The 17,933-nt window shown below is 46.6% G+C and overlaps 1 protein-coding gene across 1 annotated transcript; it reads right to left on the minus strand.

Annotated features, from left to right (window-relative positions):
* Positions 1-4,524: 4,524 nt before the first annotated feature.
* On the minus strand, positions 4,525-6,861 carry FZD1 (frizzled class receptor 1). Its single transcript, XM_068404600.1, is given in 2 exon segments — positions 4,525-6,266; positions 6,268-6,861. Coding segments are annotated over 2 exon segments (1,770 nt in total). The 3' UTR covers positions 4,525-5,090.
* Positions 6,862-17,933: the final 11,072 nt, after the last annotated feature.

The raw sequence follows: 17,933 nt of genomic DNA on the forward strand, positions 1-17,933 counted from the left end.
TTCTGTGCTGTAAATACACAGGCAGCAAGGGGTTCAGTCCAAAGCAAGAAAAACAAAGTTCCCTTTCTCCATATGAGTGTGAATCATTGCCCAAGCCTTCCAGCTCAACTGATGAACAACAGTGTCAAGAGATTTACAAATATGAGAAACCCCCACAGCTACAGACCAGAGAGCAACCCTCACTTCTGATGGGGCGAAGCAGCTAAAGGACTTGCATTTTTAAATCAACATTTGAATTCAGAATTCATACCATCCATTCAGTCTACATTTGTATAACATGCAGAGCAATGATGCTCTGGGTTCAACAAGTGCAAACAACAACCAATACAAATCTAAGAGAGTGAAAAAGGGGGGGCTGATATTCAGAACTGATTTTGCACAGTATTGCCACACAGTCCTGTAGTGCTGTCATTGGCAACTTCTATCAAATATAATGCAATTCCAGTGTTTGAGCACTAGAGGGTCAATTCGTGATGAAAATAGAGCGTTACCTCAGTTTCCTTCATTTTACAGGCAAGCATTTAACCTCTTACTTATCAGCTCTTCAGCTTTCATGAGTTTTGCTCGCTGAAGCTCCTTCTGAGGCCATGCAGCACGGGGATGGAGGAGTTATGTCACACGAATGCAAACTTTTTGCAAGATTACCCTCAGTAATTTTAAACTGCGCACATCACACCAAACCCATGATGGCTTTCTCTCATCAGCTGCAGGGTGCACACCTTTTCAAAGGATCACCGTGTTGGTCTGGAAGTCGTCTCTTGTGACTGGGAGTGGCAAAAGACCAATGAGGTACCAGCCCATAGCCCATTTTGAAAAATACTCATCCTGTACTTATAAAGGCCTCTTCTCGTGCCTAATTATCATCCCTTTGAGCAATACAAAAAATGCAAATACTGTCCATTTAAATGAAAGGAATCCTCCGCCACCACCTGTAATTGTACTCATGCCCAACAACAAGCACTGAGATGGCAGCAGAAGGGTGGGCATCATCCAGAGGGCAGGATTCAGGCCCACTAGATTGCAGCTTTGTCACTCGATTAAAAAAAAACACAATACTTGTAAAAATACATGCATATACCAGAAATTTGGGGCATTACTGTATGAACAAACCAGAAATCCTTCCCCTTCCCAATGGGATTTGTTATGGAAATAGCATATAATTTCATTCCAATACCACAAATTTGCCACTACATTAAAGAGCATTACTGTTACTGAAGGATGAACGGTAAATCAGCATCCCCTGCTCTCCAGGCTACAGCCCTCTTCGGAGGAACGGTGATTTCGAGTGCCCCTTCATTTCAGGCTATAAATATATCCCATGAGAGAAAGCAAAGCTGTTGACTAAGGAATGCCTTAACAAGTACTTCTAGCCCAACAAACTTTGTTACACCACAGTTTTGTTCTTATATTACCCTTCTTGTCAGGGACAAGAGAACTGGGCACCACTGTTTCTTTGCATGCAGTGATACTTTCTGTGGTAAACATGGCACATCAATTATACAGACTGAGTTGTAAAAAATCCCATATAAATACCCTCGAGCAGTGGATAGATTTGTTTTTAACAGTGAGGTAAAATGTTAGTGATGACTGCAATATACCCACGCAAAAGACAACTTTGTATCGTATTAATAAAGTCTCAAATACCATTGTGTGTTGAGAAATAAAAGTATAAAAAGGTCGGTGAGTCCCACAGATAGCACGACAGCCTTCGCGAATGACTGACCTCTGCAAATTACTGCGCTGTGAAAGTTCACAAGAATGAGCAAACAAAAAAAGCAGAGGTTTGCTCTTTTAAATGATTTTTAAATTATCATATTGTGCTCTCTAGTATATTTATTAAAATAACCAAGACTGAACATGGAACTTCAGCTCTGCAATCTATGAAAAAAACCCCAAAGAAATGAAGGGGATCTGTATCTGCCGCAAATCATGAACTGAAAATATTAACATTTTACTTCATGTAGAAATGAAAATTCCGTTTGAAAAGTATTTTTAAAAAAGTGCTCCTCCCATCCCTACCATAAACGTAGTGTCTCTGTTACAAATAAATGTGTTCTCCCATGCATAAATAACATTCAGCTGCAGGAAAACAGATCCGTCAAAACTGCTCAAATGTAATTATACACTGACCAAAAAGAATTCCACTGCAACTGAAATTGAATGGTTTGTACTTCAGGTCATTAGCTGAGTGCTGACCAGTGTAGTTTTAAATGCTAAAATATCCCCCCCCAAAAAAAGAGAAAAAAAAATACTTGAGAAAAATGTGCAAAATAGATATCCGAGAAAGCAGGAACTACGTTTATGTAAAACAAATTTAAAAATAACGAAAAAAAACCTACCCTCTTGTCTCCCCTCATCAGAGAATTTTTTTTAAGCTTCTCTTACTTTTCTACGCCTGTTTATGCATCACGATTTGCAAAAAGTAAACAAGCCAAAAATCATTTATATCTTCCTTCGGATCCACAGAATGAAATGCTGTTCAAGCTTATAACACTGAAAATCAGAAATCAAGCCTCATAATTAGCCAGTCTTTCCTAACAAACCCAAAGAATGGTGCTTTGAACAATGAATTAGAAAAAAAAAAAAAGGATGTGTTGTGTTGAAAGGTTTAAGAATGCGTGTACTTTACATAAAGCTGAAACGCTTCCACGAATGTATCGTTTAACTCTGGATTAACCAAACATTCCAAATTCAGGAAAACAAAACTATTTTCCTCATTAAAATATTCTGACAATATTGCAACACAGTCTGAGTGTCATTTTGAGCAGTGAGAAAATCTTTTTTTTATTTTAATAGGAAAGGAAGAAGAAAGGCTAAGTTGAGAGAACCCTTTTCTTTTAACAACAAAAAAAAAAAAAGAAAAAGAACTGGTGAGCTGCTTTCTTCTCCTGCCATATAGCAGATCTCTTCTTGGATTTCACACCACCGACCATACCCTGTCAGAGATCTTGAACAGTTTACATTACTTCTTTTGAAGGATTAATCTAGACCGGCCCAGAGATAAAAAACAAAATGCACAATGAATTCCTACACTGAATGCCAGCTTGTTACTGTGAACTCAACATAGGAAAAGAAAAAAGGAATCCCACACATCTTGTAGTAGATACACTGCTTTCACACAGTATTGGAGTTAGTCAGAGGAATACGTAAAGGGACAAGATAGTTTTGTACAAAACCTCAATTTATTTCAGAGAAATTAAAAATATGGTATTTAATATATATAAATTTCTATTCCTCTATAAATATAGATGATCTTGTGATAATGAACAGAAATAAATGCATACCAAATTCAAATAATGTTGCATTTCAGGGTATGGTAGCCATAGATAATGTTTATGAACCTAAATACAGGCATTTGTAATACAAAAAAAGTTTAAAACAATACAATCCGGAGAGAAGCATTCTGCTGTTTTCATACAGAGGACTAAATATTCAAATGCATCTGTCCAAAGTTACAATTTCATTTTTAACCTTTTTTTTCTTTTTTTTTATATTAAGAAGCACAATCCCACATACCCAGGAGCACACAAGGTAGTGGATATACTGCACACATGATATCTTATCTTTGCAGTATGCAATGTTATTCGTGCACCCAAAAAAAGAGGGCGGGGGGGGGGGGAAGGCAGCAGAGGCTCTTTAAGGTCTCTCATCCCACCAGAGCGCTTAAACATTTTGGTTTTCTGTTTTCCCTTCCTTTGTTTTTACTACTGGCAAAAACCATCACGCCCTCGTAACGTCTAATGAATTAATGTCAATGAATTAAAATTCAGGGGAATGGCAGTGGCTTCAATGTTTCCTCAGTGAAGAGCCGGCTTATGGATCTAATAATTAAAAAAAAAAAAAAAAAGAACCAACCAAACTGAATGCTGCGTTTAATTCCGATGAAGCTCTTTCCACCGAGCCGGTATTTGCTGACCCTGCCCGCCCCAGCCACCGGCAGCCCGGCACGGAGGGGACGGGGCGGGGGGCGGGGGGCGCACCCGCGAGTGCCCCCCCAGACCTCACCACCCAACAGTGGGCTTACAAAGACCACCGCAGGAGGGAGGTTCGGTGTATCCGTGTCCCCATCCACCCCCCAAGCCCTCGGACGTGCTACAGGTGAAGACGGCGTCAAACCTCAGCTCCTCCAACGCCCCAGCCCGACTCCTCTGCAACTGTGCATTTAAATAAGTTTTGTTACATTGGAAGCGAGCAGCAGGCAGCCAACCCCCTCCTCGCCCCGGGCACTGCGGAGAGGGTCTTCCTCCAGAAAACGGCCGGGCACATCTCCGGGCAGGGCTGGACGGTGCTTCTACCACCCCCAAAAAGGGCCCGGCGCGTCCCGCCCGGGTCAGCGGGGCTCGGCTCCGCCGCGGCCGACCGAGGCGAGGCGCAGCGCCGTGCCTGCGCCATGGCCGGGCGGCGGCCTGTCCTCCCCGTGTGGGGCCAGGCGGGGCTCCGTCCTCCCCCACACCGGGCCGGGGCCGGCGCGGGCAGCGGCGCCCCTCGCCAGCCCCGCCGCCACGGCCCGCGGCCCAGCCCGCCGCAGGAGGGGCCCCGGCAGCGGCAGCAGCCTGGCCGCGGGCCCTGCTGCTCCTGCAACTGAAACTCCAAGCAAAGCCATTACCAAACCGGTGTGGGGGAGAAGAAAGGCGTTTGTTTTGGCTCCTTTTACCGGCAGTTTTTCCCATCCTGCCTTACGAAACAAAAATCCAACGCCCCCTTTTTTTTTTTAAATTAAAAAAAATGGAGGCGAGGAATCAAAATCCACAAACGGCTTAAAAGTGTCCTAAATAATTAAAAAAGTGAGATTTTTGTAATTTAAATACAAATATACTTACAAAATCTTACAGAGGCTATTTACATCCCTCTCCCCCAACCTGATAGTGCGTTCAGTTCCTACAGGACACAGCCCGAGCGGAGTGGGGAGGGCAGAGCCGGGCAGCCCCAGGCGCAGGGGTCCCCGCCTGGCTCGTCCTCCGCTCCCGGCCGCCTGTGGAAGCGACTCGCGGTCCCCAAAGTCTGCCCAGGCTGGATAAGGAGCTGGTTCACCAGGCAGAGCCTCGGTCCTCCAGCCATCCGCTGTCACCCTGGCCCGGCAGGCAGGGGTTTCAGACGGTGGTCTCGCCCTGCTTGCTGTTGGTGAGCCTGGTGTAAAACTTCCTCCAGGAGTTCAGGGTTTTCCCTGACCAGATCCAGAAGCCTGACGTGATGCCCACGATTAAGGTCATGAGATACTTGATCATGAAGACGGTGAAGTCGGGGCTCATGGGCGGGTGGTGGCTGCTGTGGTTGTTGGGGCAGGGGATGGCATAGCTTTTACAGCTCTGCGTGACCCAGCTCCTCTCCCACTGTTCCCTAAAAGCTTGCTCATAAAAATAGCAGGCAATGACGATGGTGGCCGGCACCGTGTAGAGGACGCTGAAGATGCCTATCCTCACCATGAGCTTCTCCAGCTTTTCTGTCTTGGTGCCGTCGTGCTTCATGATGGTCCGTATCCTGAAGAGGGACACGAAGCCGGCCAGCAGGAAGGAGGTGCCGATGAACAGGTAGACGAACAAGGGGGCCAGCACAAAGCCCCGCAGGGCGTCCACGTTGTTGATGCCCACAAAGCAGACACCGCTGAGGACATCCCCGTCCACCTGCCCCAGGGCCAGGATGGTGATGGTCTTGATGGCCGGCACAGCCCAGGCGGCCAGGTGGAAGTACTGGGAGTTGGCCTCGATGGCCTCATGGCCCCACTTCATGCCGGCAGCCAGGAACCAGGTGAGGGAGAGGATGACCCACCAGATGGAGCTGGCCATGCCGAAGAAGTAGAGCATCATGAAGAGGATGGTGCATCCCTCCCGCTTCGTGCCCTGCGCCACGGTGCGGGAGGCGTCCTCAGCGAAGCGCTCGTTGCAGACCACCCTCTCCTCCAGGAGGAAGCCAGCAATGTAGGCCACAGCCACCGCTGTGTAGCAGCCTGAGAGGAAGATGATGGGCCGCTCCGGGTAGCTGAACCGCTTCATGTCCACCAGGTAAGTGAGGACTGTGAAGAGGGTGGAGGCGCAGCAGAGCACCGACCAGATGCCGATCCAGGTGCGGGAGAAGCGCAGCTCCTCGGGCCCGAAGTACATGAGCCCGTAGAGGCGGCCGGGCTCGCAGGGCGCCCCGCAGTCCTTCTCCCCCAGGAAGCGGTAGTTCAGGTAGGAGGGCACCTTCAGCGCCCGCGGGCAGGAGAAGCGCCCGCGGGGCTCGCCAGGCCCCGAGCCCCCGGGGCCGCCGCCGGTGCCCCCGCGGTGGGGGGTTGCTGGTCCAGCTCTCGGGGCGCAGGGCAGGCGTGGGGGTGCCGCGCTCGGAGGCGTTCTGCCCCACGCAGAGCTCGCCGGCCCCGTGCACTGGGAACTTCTCGCAGCGCAGCGTGTCGGGCCACTGGAAGCCGAACTTGTTCATGAGGGCCTCGCAGCCCTGGCGGGCCCGCTCGCAGAGGGAGCGGCAGGGCGGCAGGGCCTGCTCCAGCACGGTGCACACCGGCGCGTACATGGAGCAGAGGAAGAACTTGAGCTCGGCCGAGCACTGCACCTTCACCAGGGGGTAGAACTGGTGCACCTCCAGCCCCGCGTCCTCCTGGTTGGTGTGGCCCAGCAGGTTGGGCATGATGGTCTGGTTGTAGGCGATGTCGGTGCAGAGCGGGATGGAGATGGGCTGGCAGTAGCCGTGGTCCGGGATGGAGATGCCCCGCTCGCCGTTGTACTGCGACGCCGGCGGCTGGCCCCCGGCCGGCAGCGCCGCCACCCACAGCAGCAGCATAGGCAGCGGCGGGCACCGGCCGCCGCCCGCCCGCCACCCGCCGCCAACTTCCCCGCCGCCGCTCGCCGCCGGCCCGCGCCGCTCGGCCATGCTCAGTCGGTGCCGCCTGCCCAGCCGGGCTCCCGCCGCCCCGCCGCCGCCGGCGCTGCTCCTCCCGGCCCGAACTTGCGACTCATGAAGGGAGCGGCGGACAGGGACGGGGCAGCCCCCGGCCGCCACTCGCGCGGCCACGGCGCGCAGCTCTTCCCGCTCCGGCGGCAGCGCCCGCCGCGCCTCCGACTACCGCCTCCTCCGCCGCCGCCGCCGCCTGACCATTTGTGCCGGCCCCTCGAGCCCGCGCCCCTCGCCTCGCCGCGCTCCCTCCGACCGGTTTCCAGGCGCCCCGCAGTCTGCCTTTCACCGGGAGGGAGGAGCCTTGAAACTGACGCCGAACTTTCCTGCGTAAGGGACCGTCTCCCAACGCCTCACCCGGGGGCGGGCGCAGGCGGGCGCGGGGCTGCCCCGCGCCGCGCACAAAGGCGGCGGCGGCGGCGCGGGGGAAGGGGTGCCCCCCGCTGCCGGAGGGAGGGGGGACCCGGGGCCGTGCGGTGCCGGGGGGGAATGATCGGGGAGACTGGGGGGCCATGCGGTGCCAGGGGGGATGATCGGGGGGATAGGGGACCGAGCCTTGTGGGTCGGCAGCGCGGAGGGGCGGGGGGAGGCCGGGCTCGCCGGGGCAGCTCGGCTGGACGGCGGCGGCTGCACGGCGGAGCCGCCGGGGTGCCGGTCGCGGCTGTCCCGGGGGTGTTTTTGGATTCCCCAGTGATGGCGGTAGTTGAGGCCATTGAACAGCGCGCCTCGGCGGGGTCCAGGGCCCGTCGAACTCGGCGTCCCCCCCGGCCGAGAGGCAGCTGTGCTCATGTCGGCTCCATTCACCGCCCGGCGGGGGCCGGGGGGCAGGCGGGGAGGGGATCGATATTTGCCAAGCAGCCAAGGGCAGGGTTGGGGGGTGGGTCTGCTGCAGGGGGCAGTGAACAATCAGGGGGCATCTTTGCAGGACTGAAATCTGAAAGATAGGTTTATTGTAGTGACTTTGGGCGCGGGAGGAGTTTGAAGGCAGAGACCCCGGTGCTGGCATCTAAGGCACGCACCCGGTGATGTGCGAGTGGCCAAAACTCGCCTTCCTCCAGAGACGCTTTAAGTGTCTTGCTGCCGAGTTATTGCCAGTATTTTATGTGTGTCTTCCTCCTATCGTGTCTGCAGCAGCAGCCTAAGATACGAAAATAATCGCAACAGGGCTTTCCCATTCCCCTTCCTCCCCCTGCCCAGCGGGCAGCTACTCCAGCTTAATTCAAGGTGAATGTTGTGTGACTTGTGATACCTCCCGTCAGGTTTCGGAAATGCTCGCTATATTCTGGGGAGGGGGTGAATGGGCATGCAGTGACGGGCACCCAGTGACCGCCAACAGTGGCCATTTCTGCGCATCTAAAGCCCTGTTGCTCACACAGAACGGAGGTCCTGTTGGCTCTTCAGAAATGCTTAGTCTGGAAAAATGATGGAGACCGAGTGGGGGATTTACTGTACTTTGCTGGAATTCAATAAGAATAATAAAACATGCTCGGAGGAGGAGGAGGAGGAGGAGGAGGAGGAGGAGGAGGAGGAAGAGGAGGAGGAGGAGGAAGAGGAGGAGGAGGAGAATTCTGCTACGTTCTCCAAACATTGAGCAACCAAGCCTCTGCATCGTGGACGTGAATGCTCTCATATTTGTCTGACGGGTAATGCTGCCATTTAGAGCTGAACCAGGCATGAAACTTCTCAGGCCAGCTATCTTCCTTCTCTGCAGCATGCTCCCACCCTTTCCACTTTGTATGCTAATGAGCTGCAAAAATCTATTAGGAATAAGACAAGCCCAGCATTTACTTCTAGCTGTCACAGGTGGCAAGGGTTAATAAATTAAGACATCCGTATTTCTTGGATAGCTGCAGATAAAATTTGGACCGTGCTATTTAGGCCACTTTCTTTCTCCCAGCAGTGCTGTCCCACATTCAAACTAATTAATAGGAAGATCTATGCTGTGTATCCACTGCAGGAGTGGGATCATGTTTAGAAATTGCATAACCTTAAATATGTCGATTGCTGACATCCTTGTTTACTGAGGTTGAGTTCTGCCAAGAACTCTCTTCTCAGAGGACTGTAGTTCAAAAATTATATGCACCAATGATATCTTTTTCTGTCTTCTGCTGAAAAAGGTTTGATATCGTATTTACAGTTTTACGCTATAGATTTTCCTCTTCAGATCTACATCAGTAATTAAAATTACTAACTCCTCTCTAGCACAAAACTTAATTTATATTCAGCCCTAAATGACAGTATTGTGTTCCTATTCATCCTAAAACAATTGAGCACTGGATCTTTAGATAGCAACAAGTATTATACATGCTCTTTCTCATAGAAAATGAGTGTGAATTTCTAACCAGTCTCAGGAAGCCTCCATGGCTTTCTGCAGTGGTCTTCAGACCTGGGGATGCATCACACAAGCCAGGAAAGGCAATTAAGATGCCTAAGTCCATCATCAGTTGGCTGAAATTCTACAGGGGTCTACATTTGAAATATTTAGGAAATGCTCACTTCTCAAACTGAAAAACACTGAAAAGTGGCTGTTCTAAGTAGCTGTGTGCAACAAGCCAGAAGATTGTTGTAGGAGAAAGATCAGTGTATAAAGGACAAGGTTTGCACATGTAGATAATAGCTTTTTTCAGACCAACTGGTATAGAAGGAAAAGTAGACAAATTTCTGGGTTATCAAGCTATTTTTTTGGTTCTGAAGCAGTAACTACCAAAAGCTAAGTGCAACGTGAGAACAACTGCCTAGAGCTTAGATAGGGATGTATCAGTGATACCAGCTCAGAAAGAAAAAGTGGAAATGGATGGAGTGTTGTGGGGGGAAGAATGCAGGCTGAGAGCTGGTAAGTTCAGGGAAGTTCCTAGGACTTGCTGGTTTTAACTGTTTAATGATTTTTCATATAACGGAAAATCCTGGGTGGAAAGAATCTTCCCAGAAGCACTTGTCCTACATTTCAAGCAGCCCAAACCACAAAACTCATCATAAGAAGCCTAATTCTCTGTGGTCCAAAACACCAGATCAGTTTAAACCGTGCCTGAGCAAGAAATGTGAAGATGTGTTGATGCCCATCTGCTACTAGAGCAATGAACACCCCCTGCCATCAAACCATCCTCCGATCTTACTTTTGCAGTTTCGGGAGTGTAATGTACTTCGTGCTGTGAACGACTGCCTTCCTGGTAGTTTTGCTGATGACTCAATAGCGAGATAGTAGATTATAATTTCCCTCAGCTTCCATCCCCCCGCTTACCTCTCTCTGAATCAATAGGATGTAAGGCTGTCTCTCCTTTTTGCTTAGCTAATAAATACCACTCTTTCTCCCATCCTTAACATCCACTGCATCATTAACATAATTAACGTCCTCTCTATTCTGCAGCTACCATCTTCTTCCTTTCAGACCTGGCTTAATTAATAACTATTTTAGTAAATGTTAAGCAGTTGTTCTTAACTGAGAGCTGCAGCTGGTGTTTCTAACCTGAAGAAAAGTTCATATGGCCAAAAGTTTGTCTTAATTTTTCCCCCTATATATCTTTGTGTAATAGAAGATACTACCTCTTCATACGACCCTAGTACTGCACATCACATCCACAGGAGTCTGTCACTGTGTGTCTGCCTTGTTCTTTTAATGATTCTTTAGATATCCACCATGGGTGACAGTGGGAGAGAGGACACTGGACTGGATGCCACCTTTGCTTGGGTCAGTACAATGGTAATCATGTTCTTACACGGACAAAGAGTGTCTTTCTTAAAGCCCAGGCACTCTTCTTTTGCCTTCCCATGTAAATACAATCTTCCATTCTAAGAAAAAACAAAATTTGGGTATTAAAATCATACCTTAAAAGGAATGTCAGCTTTTACTTCAAAACAATGCACTGTTGTTACCTATTACAGTAGCCACGAGGGGAAATTAGGGCTCTGGCAGGTGGGAAGAGTACTGAGGTTTGTCCTCTTACATTGTGTATATCCCGATAACATCCTCACTATGCTGCTGTCCTCAGGGTGCTGTTTTGTACTGTTTTTATGGGGGGTGAGGGTGACACAAATCTTTGGCCAAAAAAAATGAAACTGTCTAAATTTTAAATTTTGGAAAGAAAGCAAAAAGTAGTTGTGGTATTTTCTTGTTTTCTTCTAAGTGGCTGGCAGAAATAGGATAGACTGAATGTTTCCTTTCCATGGCATTTAAGGAAAACTTGTTTCTCTAGAGGAAATTATTCAGCTTTATCTCACATGCCTATGTTACATACAGAGAATGCAATATAAGCACAAACTATATTTATAGTAAGGCTAGTGACCACCCAAACGAATAAAATATAAACACAGATGATAACATAAATGTATGTTTGTCCACCAAATGAAAGGAAACGTTATGCTCAGATAATTAGCTTTTTAGCTGATTCAAGATTTCATTATTTAAATGTCAAATAAGAGGTTAAAAGTATGATCATCATAATACAGTGTGGCAAGTTAAAGGCCAAATGATTTTTGGCTCATGTTGAGCAAGAATCTTGGCTGATAAGAACAGTTGATGTCTTTTTTTAGGGGCTGGGGGCGTTAGTTCTGTATGGAAATAAAGGATTTTTGATAGCTTGGTGGAGAGAAGGATTCAAGTATGTAATCTGTGATGGGCAGCAATGTGTACATTACATTTCTGAAACCTCTCGGCGTGACCTGGGGGATTCCAGATGAGACAGTACATGTCCACAGTTCAGGTGGGTCTCATTTCGATATCTCTCTTTTCAGTGCTGGCAGTGTACATCACATCAAGTCCTCATGACTCACAAACAAGGAGGCTTGCTGGAGAATCAGTACGAAGAGTGTAAATGCAGTGAAATGAAGGAGAGGTGATTATAGCGTCGTACATCTCAAATTGGAAGATGAAATAGGGTACCCCTAAAATCCTTAATCCAGGTAATACAAACTCCTTAAACTAAGTTTTTTGACCCTAGAAGTTGACACACGGATCTACAGACCAAAATTCTGGGGAGAAATTATCTGGACGAGCTTTTACAGTTGCATGGTAAGATATTTTTTATTTTGCAAGATGTCAGTGACATAGCCATGTGCCCCAGGGCCATGGGCTGTAGCATCTCACGGATTTAGTCTTGCCAGAAGAACAAAATCCCTAAAATTTAAAAGCCTACCTTGGACATTGACTATTTCTTGGAACATCTAGAAGACTTGTGGAAGTACGCCTGTGCTGACAAAAATAACAAACACATGCAGCAATTGGCAAAGAAAATCAGTAGGAGCTGAACATGAACCCTAGGTGATGGTGTAGTCAGCAGCCAGAATACTTACTGCAGCGAAGGGTCTCAAAGCTGTACAGCCAAGTGCTCAGAAAGTCATCTTGGTGCGAAGGCAGTTGTTATTAACAGGCATTTGACAAGATACCAAGTAATTTTCTTACCATCAGGTGGCCCAGGTCATTTTACCCTCAAATTCATACCAGATGCCTTTATATGTGCCTTTTATTAATTGGCTGTATTAGTCTGTGATTGTCAATTTAGGTAAAAATTGTACTTCTGTTTGTATTTGGGGGTTGTGGGAATAAGAAAAATAGAATGGAAATGCAGCTCTAGCCACTGAAGTCAGTGGTAATTTACTCCTGCTGTGTGACACCTATTGTAACCCCCCCAAACTCCCAGCATGTAGCATGAGCTAGGAATAAAGAGCAATCTTTGACTAGCACTTGTTAAGTCAGCCCCCCATTACAGTGATTTTATATGTTTTAAAGAGGCACAAGGAGAAATGGTATGTGCAGTCAAACAGACTACAAAGAATCTCTTCCTCCCAATCCCCACAGCATTTTTCCCTTAATGCTGTTTATTCAAGACAGATTGAGTATGTGGAGATTTGATTTGGTTTTCTTTTCTCTTCAGAAGAAATGTAGATGATCCCTTGCAAATTAAAGCCGCATGTTGCCTGCCTTCCCTGACACGTTCTGCGCTGGGGTGAGAGGTGCAGGGGCTGCAGCCTGGCTGCGGCTGCCAGAAGTTTTCCGGAGAACAAGAAAAAGTCACAACTCTTAAAAGGGCAATTGCAGATCACAGCTCATTTTGTTCAGAGAGAACGCGAACATTTTTACTCTCTTTTTATTTCCCTTTCTTGAGTGAGTTCTTCTACAGTTACATACAGTGCCTGAAAACACAGACTCTCTCTTGTTCTTCAGACACAGAGAGGCTGATTTAAGGGCCTAAGCCGGCAATCCTTACTCCCAGGAGTAGACCTGCTGATTTCACGGGTGCAAGGGAAGCGAGTAGAGCTTCACAAGGCTGTGATGCAAGGAGAAATTACGCGATGAGCTTTTACTTCTGGTCTCACACTGCGTTTGCCGTGCTTTAAGTACATTCCTTTTAGTGACATTACTCCCCATTTCCACTGATGTAAATGAGATTCAGATCATATTTTCTGCAGTAGTATTTCAAGGTACACAAATTGAAAAGGTATGTGTGTGAGGTGGGGGGACAGAGTGGAGGAAAGTTGTTTTTCTCTGTCTTTTAGGTGTGCATGTATTTTCCATGCATGTTATTGAGAGGGTGAGCAGGATGAGATCAGAGCAGGGAGTAATTCACAGCCTGCATCTGCCTTTCTCCATGGAATGTGGCTTGGTACGTATTAAAGGAGAATCTCAGCTTTCACTTTAGAAAAAATCTTTTGGGCTTTTGCTTTACTTTGGAAAGATAGCTTTAAATATTTAACCAGTGTAAACAGAGGCAAACTGCCCAGCAAGACTGAAAGGAATGCACCACTAGGATCTGCTTGTAAGCACTTTTCCCCTAAATACATTCTTCTTTGTATAGGAGGGGTCAGCTGTATTTCGAAGTAGATACTTTTCAGAAACTTTGGGCTTGTTGTGTGAAAGGAATTGTCTTAGGGATAGCCAGGATTAGTGTTCTAGACGTTCCCCCAATTCTGCAGCTGATTTTTCTAGTTAGCATTTCCCCTACTCTCTGAGTTCGGTTGCACAGCGACTGCTCGACACTGCAGCACCTCTAGGAGTGTATCAGGTATCTCACGTGGGCCCCTGATAAACCATCCTTAGTCTGATCCCACAGTGGTCAAGGAGAAAAAGAAGCACTTCAGAAAAATCTCAAAGTTCACGGTAGTGAATGTTACCTTAAGGATGATAAAATTTCATTCCCTGTTGTCACAGGGGTCATTCTGTACAGCTCACATATGCAATCACAACATATAGCCCAACTGCAAAGTGTTTCAAACTTCTCCTCCCCCAGTATCCCTGTCAGAACATTAAGCTATTGAACATCAGTGCGCATCTGGACTCTTTGCTCCTGGATTTCGTGACGTCTCTGTTTTCCATAGTGACTAACAAGATTGCGTAATTTTTACTGGATTCGGACTTATCTGTGGAAAGCCACATATTTACCATCTGCAGGGATGGTTATTGTAATTTTATGTACTTTCATATGGTATTGCTGACATTAAGAAAACTATCGCAGAGTTCCCAGCACTGAAGACCAGCAGGACAAGCCACATCATCTCAGTGTCCCAAGTCTTCTGTTCACTTCACTGGCCACATGCCAAATACAGAGTCTATCGAGGTTTTCTTCCTTATCTCAAAGTCTCACACTGGACTGATCCAAGTCATGCCAGGGATGGCTGGTCTCAGCAGCCACAGCCCCCTGACAGCAGCATACCACTGCACTATCACCCTCAGCCTCAAGTCTGCTGGGCAGGAATCAGCCCACATGCAGGAGACACAGCTAGTGCAACAGCTGGCTGTCTAAATCTGTAACAGCCAGAAGATGCTGGCATGCTTATGTACTTCTGTATTTTCTGAGGAAAACACCTCTTTTTCCCACTTTGACTCTCAGTGGTAGTCACACCATTGGAAGCAAGGTCCAGTCACACCCTTGGAAAGCAAGGGAAATTCCACCCTTACGTACTCTACCTGGAAAGTGAGAGAGACAAGGACTTATTGTTTACTCTTCAGTTTTGGAAGCTCTTTAATTCATGAGGAAAGATATACATAAAAATATGAACACTGAATAGAAAACTATAGAAAGGGATGGGAAGGGAAAAGAAGGGTTGTCTACCTTCTGGCTCTTAAGTGTTGTTATCAAGGAATGTTGAAATCTTTGTTAAAATTCAGGAAGCACTTTGCTAATGTGATTCTTTTGGACATTGTCTATTGCTCTGCCATTTATTGTAGCTAGACAAACAGAAAAAGTGTCTTCGACACCATTGAGTTTTTATATTTCTGTTTATATACTTTCGTACAATTGTATAGCTTCTTCTTTGAATGCATCATGACATTATAAAAATGCAGACTCTGACTTAAATATTTGCTTAAAAGTCTGTGATATAGTGCACTGTGCCTACACATACATCCTTCCAAGGACATATGTGATGACAATTAAGAGCTGGAGGTCTGGGTCCTCCTTTTGGCAGAGAAGGGCTAGCAGCAGCTCATCCTAAATTTTGTCTACAGCACTGCCACAGCAAGCAAAAGGGTTTACCGAACTGCTTTGGGAGCCATTTTTCCCTTCTTCTTACAAATGATGTATTTGTGGCTTCCAGGTTGCATGATTCGAAGATTTCATAGTTGGAGTTGATCTGCAGTGGAAGTCGGGCTGCCATGAAACCACAGCCTTGAACCCACATCTCTGGGATACGACAGTCAGCGTTGTTTGGGCCATCAAAAAACTGTGACAGAGCTGTGTTCCACCATAATGTGTTACATAGCAGCAGACTTAAAGATGCTTCAAATGCAAGCCTAATTCTGAGACAATGTAGCACTCAGAGTGACAAGGACAGGGTATCTCTTAAACCTAATTGTTTTTGCCATGTCTACTATGCCACTTGTCTTACTTTTTTTTTTTTTTCCTTTGAAATGCACAGCACTGGGGATATAGGGCTTAAAGGCTTGTCTTATTTGGGAAAAAAAAGTGCCAATATTAAACTAACCCCCTGCGTAGACACTCTTATTTCAGTTTAAAAGTGCCTTTCATGGAATTAGCAAGTTGATTCTTTGCTGACATAAGCTTAATCAATACGAGGCACTCAGCCTGGTACAAATTTATCTCCGTGATGGGGTTGCACCAATTTCTCTAGACGTCTTTGAAAAACCATTTAGTTAAATCAGTTGTTTCTTCAAATTGGCAAGTCCGCACTCGTTGAAGATTTGCAGTACAACATTGTGGCCAGCTAAAAAATGAATCACTTCAGTTAAATGTAAAGAACTCCTGGCCTTCGTGTGGTGCCACCCATTAGAGCTCTGAAAGCTGCAAATATCAATAAACTCAGAGCAGCTTTGTGTCTATGTTCTTAATCCTCATTTTCTAAATGCAGGAACTTAAATGTGGAGAAACGAAGTCTGCTTCCAAGGTCAAAACAAAAGGTACGTGGTAAAGATGGAGAGAAAATGTGGAGACATGGTTTCAGAAACAGACCAATGCCTTTGAATACCCCTCATCCCAGCATCTTTCAGGGACCTTATATGTAAAAAGTGCTGGTGCCTGTGCTTTCTGGTAATCAGCCCTTCAAAATCACATTGTCAGAGTTGGACAGATTTATCCCAGAATAACTAGTCTGTAATCTCTCATGTGAGTTTTGTAAATACAAGTCTGACTTTTCTTCTTGAATGAAGATCTGCCCTTGTAATAATATCACCACCTTAGTAAATATTTATTTCTGGTGGAATCGTCCTTTAGCTATAAATACAGACATTCTAATCTTAAATTCTGAGGCAAAAAGGATATTCTACCACTTGTTATGGCTATACCAAGTATATTTTTTCTGGGGATAAACATTTCAAATATTACTCTGTGAGCAGAGCTTTTTAGACTACGAAGAGGACCACAATGACTGTATTGATGCAGTACTATCATCCATTTCTGGAAAAATGGTTGTGGTCCAACCACCCACTCTGTCTGCTCTGTATTAAAGAAAGTTTATTATTCTGAAGCCCTGTAAGCGATGGGTCTGGTCACAAACAAAACCATACATTAGCTCAGTTGGAAAAAAAGATGACAATGTCAGGTCTGATGAGCTTGCATTGATCTCAGATGAGGCTGAGGTTCGGATGGAGTGAGTAATGCTATGGTACGACTAATTGAAAGGTAACTGGGTGTAAAATAGATGACAGCTGGTGTTTTCACCATAGCGTGCTTGCTCACTCTGTTATTGAGTGACGCCACTAAAGTTATTGAAACTCGAAACACAGTGAAAACATTTTTAAAGCCTGAAAAACCCCTTCCATCCTTTGCCATATATCTTATCTTTATTACCTTGAATTCTATTATCTGGAATTCAGTTACAGCAATGATTTGCCAAAAGCATGGATACTTACAAAATGTTAAGTGACAAAGAACTTAGCTGTGCAGTATAAATGCTGTCTGCAATTAAGGCAATTAAAAAGGGAACCTTGAGGCAGAAGCAGTTTAAAAATATTTGCAGACCTATCAAAAGTCTTTCTGTGCCCCTATTCCCAGAGTACCTGGGTACCTCAGCACCTCAAAATCTCTAATGTGTTTGTTGTGAAAGATAAAAGTACTGCTCTGTCTTCATTTTGGAGAGGAAAATCTAAGGAAGAATGAGATTAAAATGACCTGTTCAAAGTCAAGTAGGAAGTCTGTGATAGAAAAGGGAATTTATCCTAAAGCTGGCACACACATTTCTTTTTCCTGAGGCCTATTTTTCCTCCCTGGAAAGCTTTGGGCTGTGAATCACAACTGTTTTAAGCCCCCTGAGGGAGCTGGTCCCCCACTTCCTCCCACTCCCAGTCATTTCTCCCACCTGTGCTGCGTGCAGCAGCACCCGCGGGGGAGCAGGAAGAAGCAGAGCGACGCGCTGCCCCAGCTCAAAGCTTGCCAGCAAAACCCACTGCACTCCCAGTTGCATCGGTTCCATTCTCCAGCTCTTGGCATGGCTGCAGGGGTGCTAGTGCCAGCAGAGGGGAAAGGGAAGGCAGGAGCTGAAAGATGGGAGAGGAGGGGATGGCTCCTGTCAGCAACAGCCCCAGCTTTGATGGGCATCAGGCAATCATGAAGCTGCAGTTTGGACTGCACCGTCACAAAGCAAATTTAATCATTAGTTATTCTGAC

This window comes from Nyctibius grandis, chromosome 7 (assembly GCF_013368605.1).
Source record: "Nyctibius grandis isolate bNycGra1 chromosome 7, bNycGra1.pri, whole genome shotgun sequence".
Lineage (NCBI taxonomy): Eukaryota > Metazoa > Chordata > Aves > Nyctibiiformes > Nyctibiidae > Nyctibius > Nyctibius grandis.